Source organism: Gekko japonicus, unplaced genomic scaffold (genome assembly GCF_001447785.1).
Source record: "Gekko japonicus isolate JY-2015 unplaced genomic scaffold, Gekko_japonicus_V1.1 scaffold862, whole genome shotgun sequence".
In the NCBI taxonomy this organism is placed as follows: domain Eukaryota; kingdom Metazoa; phylum Chordata; class Lepidosauria; order Squamata; family Gekkonidae; genus Gekko; species Gekko japonicus.
The window spans coordinates 208,694-220,340 of record NW_015173699.1 but is presented as its reverse complement, the minus strand read 5'-3'; the positions used below and the strand labels follow the sequence as shown (position 1 = coordinate 220,340).

Here is an 11,647-nt window from a genome sequence, read left to right as displayed (position 1 = left end):
AGCAGGAACTCATTAGTATAACAGGCCACACCTAACAGCAGAAATTTAAGATTGGCTATATTAGGGGTGTGTGGCCTAACATGCAAAGGAGTTCCTGCTACAAAAAAAGCCCTGTTGACAACAAACAAGGTAAACATAATAAGAAGCAAAAGATGGGTGCGGCTGGATGACCACACTTCTAGTAACATGGGGGTGCAGCCTAATGTGCTAATGAGCTGTGCTGTCAGGGGTGTGGCCTATTATGCTAATGAGTTCCTGCTGGGCGTGGCCAACTCGGGAGCCAGCTGGAACTCCGTTGCTGCCCCAAAATAGCCCTGACTATATGTATTTGAATATGATCAGACAATAAAGAAAATGTACATTCACTGTACAGAAAGCTGGACATTTTCCCTGTCACCATAGCCCTGCTCCTAAGTACCATGTCAGCTCTGATAGAACCATATCAACAGTGGTGGAAGATTTAAGATGTTAGGGTCCTGGCCCTGGCCCCTGGGGCTGGGGAGTACCAAAAGATGTTGATTAGTTGACCTTATTGCTCTACAGGGCTCATATTATGCTCCATTTTGTGAGTTGGGCACTCTTGAACAGATCCACACAAGCAAGGGTGATTTTCACCAATTTCCCCATTCCGTGGTAGCTCTCTAACATCCTTCACGCTGTTCCAGGAGGTCCACTGTCCCCCAGGGTCATTTCAGGGGACATTTTGGGCTGCAACGGGGGAGTAGATAAGAAACTATGCTTTGTGGGTGCCCCTCACAAGCCCCATAGTAAATTTTGATGGGATTCAGGCCTAAATCTTGTGAGTCTAACAGTTGGTATCTCATTTACACCAGTCAGCTCAATATACACTTGAAATTAGAACTTGTGATTCCGCCTTTAAAAAAGTAACAGCTGACTCATGTTTTCCTTTCTTCTTTGAGAAAGTCTTTAACTGATAGGATCTTATTTTCTTCTTGGAACTAGACTGGAGACTGACTTGTCTGTGCTGGAAAAAAATGAATCTTCTTGCTAATTATAGGATAGTATCCTCCACTCTTACGGTAACTTAAGCATTATGCCACATTCTTTGCAAATTACACAAATACGAAGACAAAGAACAATTGAGCTAACTTACATTTGTTTTCTTCTGCTGCCCATGTTTTAGTGCTGTGCCTTTTTACTTCTTCTTTTTCTTCATTTGTGTGTGTGTGCATGAGTGTGACTGTGCCTGGAAGTCATGGCGACCTCTGGGAGTCATGGCATTCAGAGAGGTGGCTTGACAGCCTGACTCTGCCTCCTAGCCCTGGTATTCTCTGGAGGTCTCCCATCCAAATACTTGCCAGGGTCGGCCCTGTTTAGCTTCCGAGACTGGGCTTGCCTGGGCTATCCAGGTCAGGGCTGCTTTTGCTTTCTTAATAGGCTATACAAGTTGTTGACATGACTTCTGTCTCAAATCAAAAAATCTAAAAGCTTGTGAAATGCCAGCTTGACAGAGAGAATTCTAGACTAGTCTTATCCCTGGTAGGCAAGTGTTTTTTGTGACAGAGGAACAGTTGACCATACTACTCTACATGGCAATGCTGATTAAAAAAACACACCCCAAAGTGAATACTGAGGCACCACTTCTTGCAGGGATTTATCCAGGCACATCAGTAACGAGATACAAACTGGAAGTATTGGCAAATAGCACATGTTCCAATTCTGGAATTAATGTTAAACTAAAATTCATGAAGAGCAGCATGTAGAGCAGAGTGTACCATAGAACAATCAAGAATTGAAGGGGGGGGAACATTGGCTGAGAGTTCAAGCATCCTGTTGCAGATGTTTTTCTTCCTCCTTGGAACATTGCATTGAATAGAAGCTGACGGGAAAGGTTTGACATAATTGTCTACACTAACGAAACAACATCCCATGTCATAACAAACCTATCATAGCAATGTGCAAACACTGTAGTTACACAAAATTCTGTTCAACAGAGAGGTCTGTGACACTCTAGAACAAAACACAGCCCTGACCTAGATAGCCTAGGCTAATCCTATCTCATCAGCTCTCAGAAGCTAAGCAGGATCGGCCCTAGCAAGTACTTCGATGGGAGACCTTAAAGGAATACCAGGGTTGTGATGCAGAGGCAAGCAATATCAAACCTGAATGTCTCTTGTCTTGAAAACCCTGTGGGGTCACCATAAATTGGCTGTGACTTGACAGCAAACAACAAAAGAACAAACATTTGTACCAAGGAAAATAAGTCAATAAAAGTCACTGCATTCCCCTTTCCTCTCTTATTTCCATACCAAGTCAACAACTCTCTAGCTACCAAACTACATTTCTAGCCTGAAGAATTGAATGATATTTACCACCAGTATTCCTTAGATGTTGTTGTTATACCTGCCACCTCAAGGCTTTTCTTGAATGAGCTGAATGATCTGTTACTGATTTTTATTATACCAAATTAGGCTTTTATGCTTTAACATTCTGTACAACCAAGAAACAGTGAGAAATACAAAAAACAAAACCCCAAACCCTTTAACTTTTATTAACATATTTTGAACAAGTACTTTATTAGGACACTTTCTAACAACTTGCACTTTAAACTATTTCTTACAAGGCTAGAAACTTTGCCAAGAAAGCATCCATCATTCTCTTAATTGTGCACAAAAAGAAAAAAATGCTTGTTGTGAAAGGTCACCTAGTTCTGGGCAGGCCTATTCTTGTTCTGGATGTTTTTGTCAAAGGCCTAAGCAACTTGCTTTTGTCAAGTAGAATATGCACAGAAAGTGCTTGCTGCTTGAAAACATAACTATATAAAGAAGGTAATAACTCTGATGCGGTGGCTCAAGTGGTTAAGACGCTGAACTGCAGACCTGAAGGTCGGTAGTTCGAGACCCGAGTGTGCTGCATGATGGAGTGAGCTCCCGTCTCTAGTCCCAGCTCCTGCCAACCTAGCAGTTCAAAAGCAAGAAATTGCAAGTAGATAAATAGGTACTGCTTTGGTGGGAAGGTAACAGCGTTCCGTGCGCCTCGACGTTTAGTCATGCCGGCCACATGACCACGGAAACGTCTTTGGACAGCACTGTCTCTTTGGCTTAGAAACGGAGATGAGCACCATATCCCCAGAGTCAGATTCGACTGGCTTTCGAGCAAGGGAAACCTTTACCTCTACCTTAAAAACTTCATGAAATAAAGTGTACAGAATGGAGGCAAAGGATAAGATGCTTTCCCAGATTTTTGTACAAGGGATATGTAGTCTGAAGCACTAATCAGCATGTACGCACATAGTACTGAGAAGGTGGCTGTGGCTCAGAGCCTCTGCTTGGCATGCAGAAGGTCTGAGGTTCAATCCCCGGCATCTCCAGTTAAAAGGAGCAGATAATCAGTGATGTGAAAAACCTCTGTCTTAGACCCTGGAGAACTGCTGCCAGTTGGATGATTCTAACCTTGATGCACCAATGCTCTGATTCAGTGTGAAGCAGCTTCATGTCTACAATTGTGTGTAATATACAGGCACACCTACAGATGACTGCAAACCTGGTACTGCAAACCCAACTCAAATCTGCATCTTATTAATGGGTCTGCTTCCACACTACATTGCCCTTTTTTCCCCTTTAAATGTTGGCACCAAGAGACAGAAAGACTAATTCCTCAGTATTTGAAAGCTGAAGATGCATTTATTGCTGTGAGAGGGTACTTTAGCCAGGAGAGCAGAAACACTGGTGAACAAAATGTCTACTTGGGATTGATATTTCAGAGGGTAGCCACTTTGGTTAGCAGTAGAAAATGGGGCTGCGCTTACCTGTAACTTCTGCGCAGGGATACATGTGGGACTACAAAGAAGCCACAAAGATGAACAGTTAGATTTGAGTCCAGTAGTGCTTTAGTGACCCAACAACATTTTTGGGGTACTAGCCTTCAAGAATCAAAGGGAGCTTTGACTTTCAAAAGATCATACCCCCAAAATCTTGTTGGTCTCAAAGGTGCTACTGGACTGAAATCAAGTTGCTTAGGACTGATGGATTGTGAAACACCTTGAGAAACAAACAAATCTGTTAAGACGACCAGATTGAAGGCTGAAAAAATGTATTCAGATCAGATTTAAACTACATTTAAATTAGAGCGTTGTCTCAGAAATGACAGGGCCCAATCCAGCAGTCTGAGCAGACAAGATCATTCAGATTGCTCAGGAGTTAATTGACTGGACTGACTCGGAAGTGAGTAGGAGGAAAAGTGAATAAATACCACATGCTACTGTGAAGCAGCACTGACCAGATGTTCTACTCTGTTACATTAAGCAATCACGGGGAATGTTTAGCCCCATCAGAAGGAAGCTGTAATGGGAGTACCATCATTAAAGTTGCTAACCTCCAAGTGGAGACTAGAGATCTCTCTCTAAACTACAGAGATCAGTTCCCCTGGAGAAAAAGGCTGCTCTGAAGGGTAGACTCTAAGGCATTATACCAAGCAAGACCCCTCCCCAAGTTCCACCTCCAGATCTCCAAAAACTTCCTGACCCGGAGCTGGCAACCTGAACCATCATGCATCTAGAGAAATGCTAATTCTAGGTACTATAGAATGAATTAGGGGGAAGGGAAGAGAGACAAGCAAGATTCACGGGGAACAATTTTTCATCCACTGAAGTCACTCAAGGAATGGCCATGGACTTAGGAGGGAAGAGCATGATTCGTAGTCCACACCTTTAATTGGGGCTTGTCCCAAGCATGCTGTTTCCGTGCAGTCCACATCAGTCAGGGCCTCACTATTGCTTCCTGTAGCTCAGGGAAGCCATGCTTTTAAGAGTGCACGTATGGAAAAAAAATGCGTTCCAAAAACTGCAAAGTACAAATGATTAGGCAGGTCATGTCCTGTTACACATGAGAAAGTCGAATGCACATGGCTGCATCGTTGCAAGCAAAATTTTAAAAAAAGTCCTGTTTATTTTTTCCTCCTGTTTTCAGCTTCCCACATTTCTGATTCACATCAAGACATTTACAAAGAGAGATCCCAAAACCCAAGGCTGATAAGTACTAGACGTTGTTTCCCTTTGCTGGTCCTCCAGAGCAATCCTGAATTAGCAGGGGGATTGTACAAGGCTGTCTGTCGTGTGCCTCTCAGAATACCTGTAGCACCAATTCCAAAGGCAGGTTGGAAACTGGAGTAACAGTGAAAAATAAATTATGCAGCCACAGGGTAAAATCCCAGGGTGGGACAACCGCCTTTTGAAAACAGAACAGCAGAGATCAGGGATGCAATGCAGCAGTGAGGGTGAATTAGGACTGGCCACCTAAAATCTTCACCACAGCTCTGTCACTGGTGTCCATCTACTTATACCTGAATTCTAGTTATGTATAACTGCGGTGGCTCAAGTGGTTAAGACGCTGAACTGCAGGCTGTGGAAGGTCAGTAGTTCAGCAGTTCGAGACCCGAGTGTGCCGCATGACGGAGTGAGCTCCCGTCTCTAGTTCCAGCTCCTGCCAACCTAGCAGTTCGAAAGCAAGAAATTGCAAGTAGATAAATAGGCACCACTTCGGTGGGAAGGTAACAGCGTTCCATGCGCCTTGGTGTTTAGTCATGCCGGCCACATGACCACGGAAACGTCTTCGGACAGCGCTGGCTCTTCGGCTTTGAAACGGAGATGAGCACCGCAACCCTAGAGTCGGATTCGACTGGCTTTCGAGCAAGGGAACCTTTACCTTTTTATAAACATAGTGTGTAGATAAACAGTGACAAGTACCACTTCCCAATTTTGGGGGTTTCTAGACTGAGAAATCCTATAGGAACACACAGGGGATGAACAGGAAACTTGTCATTGTGTTGCAATGAGCAACCAACATGCACCCATACCACACAACTTAAAGCCAGGCTCTTGTGACATTATGGTATTCCTGTTCAGTTTAAAAGATGGACATGTTCACACTCAAAGCACTACACTAGTTGTCTGTCCAAGGTCCATCCAAACTAACAAGGCCTCCGCCAGCAGAATGCTTTCAAAGACAGGCAGCATGTAAGGAAGATCTAGGATCATCACTTCAGCCAAAACTGTTACATTGTACATTAATTACTCAGCCATTTCCAGACAATCAAGATACTGGTGCATAATGGCAGAATACTTTTTCAAGTATAAGGCGCATTCTTCACATCTTCTAAAAAGGCAACAGAGATAGAACAGTATTGTTTTTTTTTTTAAAAAAAATGTTTTATCATTTGATCCATGCTACATTTCACCAATAAACATCCCAACCAATTTTAGCTTATTTGAGTATTACATATCTATGTCACCACAGCGCTGAACTTTAATATCAGCCAAGTCCATTCATTCTGTTAACTTGCAAGGAAGTCATGTAATCCACAACAGGTCTGAAAGTGTTTTATTTAAAAAAGTTCTTGGATGGCTTTTTGTATGAGTGTGGGAAAGATATGCATTTACTGAAATAAGAATTTAACACAGAATTACTCTGGAACAAACTTTTCCTGGGTATCAGTGTAGCTGCATCATAAATTCACTTGGCTTGTTCAGTTTGCCACTGTGAAGCAGATCCCCAAGTACATTGTCCTTTTCCTAGAGACACTTTTTTAAATAAAAGCAGTTTTCCTTTGTAAAAAAAAAGTTCACTGCCATAGATAAGCAGTCCTTCAGCTTCTGCAATCCTGTTGCTCAAAGTAGCTTCTTAAGCCTCCCAGAATCACCCCAAGGAAGAAAAACTGATCCAAAATTTGTTCCACGTTCACAGTAGAAACTGTGCAATCAGGTTAGCCACTCCGAGAAGAATGATGAAGATGTGAACAACTAGAGTCAACCATGTCAGTTTCCCTTCCCGATGCAAAGAGATCAGGTAGATGAGGGATGGATAAACAAACACAAAGGCCAGGCCACATGTTGCTCCAGAATACCTGGGGGAAGGGGGAAAAAACAGAGAGGATTTAATCTAACCTTCTCAGAAATTTTATGGCAGAAAAGAATCCCCCACCAACACTCACATCTCTTAGAAGCCTGGCTAAATGTTTACTTGCTGCTATGGCAGAATGCAGCTGTTATCGGCTGCCTCCTCCTTTTGTCTGGAATGTGAGAAAGCTTTCTACCCTGCTGTGCTTTCTCAAGCCACATTTTAAGCCATTTGCAGAGGCTTGTACCAGATCAAAGACTCAATTAGTTCTGTGGGTCCATAAAGGGTTTGAACTCACATTTCTTGAACCGCTGCTTTCTGTAAAACTGCTTTTGGAAACCAAGGATATTCCCAAGCAAGTCAGAACCAGAAATGCAGTTCTATTTGGGGAAAATCATCCTCTGTTCCTAAACACGTTTTTTTCATGTTAGGTCACCGATTTTACCACCAACCGGTCTTAATTGCAATATTTATTCTCTCCAGTGCAGCGATGTATATTTCAATAATGCAGCAATATTTTAAGGAACAACAATAAGTGAAATAATAGCATTTATCTTGTGCTTAAGCCTGTTCTGCATACACAATCTCAGCAATCCTTACAATACCTCTGTAGAGTAGGCAGCATTATTATGTCCTGTTACAAATGGGAGAGCTGAGAGTCCATAGCTTTCCAAATGCCCCTTAATGAGTTCATGGCAGAGGTGGTTCCTGTTCGCTCTCTTGGCCACCACTCTAATAGCTCTTTTCTTGACAAAAGAAGTTTTAAAAGTATTACATGCTTCCCTTTCCTCCTGCAGTAGAGTATCCATCTGCCAACTCTTTTAAAAAAAAGGACTGAATTCTTTGCACTCCTAAAGTTTTACCTGCCTTACTACAAAAGTAAAGTTAGCTGGAGTTATGGGAAGGAAAAAAAATAAATCTAATTGTGTATAACTTATTGCAGCCTTTTGTCAGGCTGGAAGTGTTTATTTACAGAATATTCTCGACTATCCAGGAGGCCTGGACTATTCCAGCCACATCTCCAGATGCTTCGATAAGCAGATTTCCTACCTTTCATCTCATCCCACTGAATCCCACTGCATATGAACGATGCATTTTGCTCTCAGTTTGGAAACCTGCCTGCTTGTCAGAAGAGGGCCAGCCTAAGCAGTACAACTTGTGGAACCACATAATTTTAACCCCTCAAAGAGGCAGACATGGACTCACCCTGCCTCCCTGCCCCAACCCCTTCATGAACCACTTCCAAAAAAGCTGAAACAAAACATGAATGGATAACAATGTCAAGAAATCGTTCTCTTCTGTCAGTTAATGAGCTGTTTGGCAGCACCATTCCCCAGAAACAGCTGGTGCGTGAAACGCAAGAGCCAGGCTAAGCCATGTACCAAGTATAGTTCAGATTATGGTAGGACTGAGTGATGAGAAAGGAATTCATCTACCTTCAACCAGGCTGCCTTACCATGGTCTAAGGTTAATGTGGCAATGTGATTCTGACCTATTCAGGTCAGATGGGCAATTAGTCAAGGTCCCTAGAGCCCAGGGTGGTTGGGGTCAAACATGGATGCCATGCGGAAGATCTATGACCGCCCTGTACAATGAAGTTTGAGTCCAGTGGCAACTTTAAGACCAACAAAGTTTTATTCAAGGTACCAGCTTTCTTTCGTGTGCAGGCACACTTCCCTCAGACAGAATGAAACAGAATTTACCAATCCACACATATAAGGCAGAGGTTGAACAGCAGATTATCATACAACACAATAAGGATGTTTTAACAGACACAAACAGGAATAACAAGCTAAGTTTCTGTCTAAGGAAGTGTGCGCGCACACACGAAAGCTCATACCTTGAATAAAAACATTGTTGATCTTAAAGGTGCCACTAGACTCAAACTTGTTCTACTGTGTCAGTAGTACCCGCCTGAATTGTACAAACGTTTTCTTTACTTCAAAGCAGCCATGGGAAAGTGGCGCTGCAATGATGAAGAGGAGAATATTTAAACCTTCCCCCCAGTTCTAAACTGCATGACATCTTGCCGCTTCTATTAACCGCACTAGAGCAAAAGAAATACTTCTGCCCCCCCCCCTCAGTGAACAGCAGCTTTGGGAATGAGATAGAATACAGACTGAGGAAAGTGGCATGAGGAAGGGAAACTGGATTAAACCCTCCTCCCTCCACGTCTCCAACCAAAATTGCAGCTGTTCTGAAGAAAAAAGGATACTGGAAAACTCCATTCTTTTAGCACTGATCTGGGGGTAGGGGAATGGAGGTATTTTAGCCAGAATTACATACAAACCAAGATACACCCCCCCACCACCACCACTGGGATCCTTCTATCCCCAGTTGTCTCCCCAGGACTGAACAGGAGACCTAATTTTAAATCCAGTTCTGAGGAAGTCTTCTCCCAGCCACCCATGTCAGGAAACTTGACTAAAAATCGTTGACCCTGTTCCTCATAGCTGTAATGTATGGGAATCTCAGTCAAGAGTATGGCATTGAAGAAAGAACTTCAGAGCAGGGCTGTAAGGGGGGGAGACGGCAATAAAACATAGCAGAGGCTGAAGGAGAAAAGCTGTTCATGCTGGGAAGAAAAATGGTCATACCCAGTTTATTGGATTGGCTGTGGTTTACCAGCCCTCTGCCCAATTTACTTGGATCATTTTATATATATGAGATATGAATGGGGCTGTGGGGCTGACTGTGTAAAAGGCTTATAAACAGGATCCAAAATATTTAATTTTGAGTACCTATAGCAAAAGTTTGAAACTGGACAGACAATGTTCAAGCAAAGAGAAGGAATTAAGTGGCATTGAATAAGAAACGGCTAAAGACTTTCAAACTAGTTTTACTGGTTGATGCTTACTTGTATTAGAATATATATTTTAAATAAATATATTTTAAAAGTTCAAGAGACAATGTTTTAAAATAGCAGAATCGTAGCTTAACAAAGAAGAGGAACCACAGATTTTGTCTGTCCGGGCCACAGAAGCATTTAGTTTTGTCTCTCTCTCTTTTTTTTAACACATCCTCGCCAAATGTCATCCTATAAAATGGGCATTTGCCTGCAAATATCCCCAAGTATATGCACCAAAGATGTGGTAAGATCAACGTGGACAGAACCAGCCTGCCATTTTCTTAGGTTACCTAGCCAAATACCAGCGTTGGCTCCAACTATTATGTTAAATTAAGCATTTCTACAGCACAAACTGTATTGATCAAGTACTTTTAATGGTGAACCAACACATTCAAAATGCAAGAGTACCTTATGATTCCACCTATGTTAGGGTATAACATGGCCATGGCAACACCAACGCCAACAACTGCAATGTTCAAAACCAATACATGGAAAATACTGCAAGAGAAAATAAAATAAAGTCAGTTGTCTACCTTGTACATTGCTACAAGACCAACTCTCTTTATTAGCTTCAGAAAGCTAGTAAAAAAGTTTCCATTTCTATGATGTCTAAGTGTGCCCTCTGAGCACCCCATTCCCATCAAGTTTTCTTGAAAGTGTGAATGCTCAGCTAATATTAAGACGGAGTGTGTATGATTTGGCAGTTCTTCTGAAAACTGTGGAGCTAGTACAAGTACACTGCATTCCAGTTTTCCAGACTGACGTCTGCATACCAACCCCCCCCCCCAAAAGCTACACACTCTACTCAATTCCCAACTGAAAAAAAGCACCTATTTGGATCCAGGAAATTATCTGAGATGTGCAAACAGACTAATGAATACCAGCAGACAACTCTTGAAGATAGCGGAAATCATTACACTAAATACACGCACAATCAAATCTTAAGTATTTTGAGAGATTAAAGGAACATTTAGGTTTGCAGGACTCATGCCTAGAAACCATTTTCATTAAAATTAGATTTCTGGAGATATAAACAGGAAGGCTATTGTATTCCTATGATTTTTTTTTAACTAGAAAAAAAAACTTTGGAGAATTTTCAAGTTCTAAACAAGTCCCATCTCTTAAGGGAAACAAAAGATGAATTTTGTTTAGATACCAATTCAAGTGCCAAATGAAAAAAAAAAAATTCTGGCTTGAGACACCTAGAAGGGCATCTGCTTAGAAAATGTTTGTATCAAAAACATTCCTGCCCTGAAATTAAGATCACATGGAAAGGTCCTCCTGACTGTCCCATCAACCAAAGAAGCTCATTTTGTGGGTACATGAGACAGGGCCTTTTCAGTGGGCTTATGGAACAATCTCCCCAGGGAGGTGCACCTGGCACCTTTCAATCTTTAGAAGGCAGCTGAAGATATTTTTTTATTTGATATTGCATTTGGTTAAATTCACTAGCAGTCCTGAGTTGTGATTTTAAATTTTGGCCTTTGTGTTTTTAATATATCTTACTTCATACGTTTTGTTTATGTTGTAAGCCACCTTGAGCTCCATAAGGATGAAAGGCAACTAAGGGGAAGGGAAAGGGAAGAACTACATGAAGAAAGTATCTAGATGTGTAGCATCATTATCAGTTCACTTAGGGAAGATCAGCAAATTCAAGGACAAGCACACTTTTCCTCCAGACGGCTCATTCCATTTTTTCCTGGCAGCAACATGTCAAGACCCATTAAAGTATCCACCTCGCCCCCTTCGTAATATACAAGGCTCCTCACTGGGTCTATGACTCTTTCACACTAGCAAAACCCCCGCACTATTTAATGGCTGAAAATCTAAGAGCCAAACCATGTTGCTTTGAGGCTCTCCTTTAGCTTCCTTTTTATTTATGGCCTAGGAAATGAGACACAGCTAGCTGGAATGGAATTAAGGAAATTAGTGAAATAAGGGAAAA

At 42.0% G+C, this 11,647-nt stretch overlaps 1 protein-coding gene across 1 annotated transcript in view; it reads right to left on the bottom strand.

Annotated features, from left to right (window-relative positions):
• Nucleotides 1–6,213: 6,213 nt before the first annotated feature.
• Nucleotides 6,214–11,647, bottom strand: part of SLC38A9 (solute carrier family 38 member 9) — a 55,635-nt gene continuing 50,201 nt past the window's right edge. Inside the window, 2 exon segments of the mRNA XM_015423219.1 lie at nt 6,214–6,861; nt 10,111–10,200. Coding sequence (XP_015278705.1) covers nt 6,696–6,861; nt 10,111–10,200 — 256 coding nt within the window. The 3' untranslated portion in view covers nt 6,214–6,695.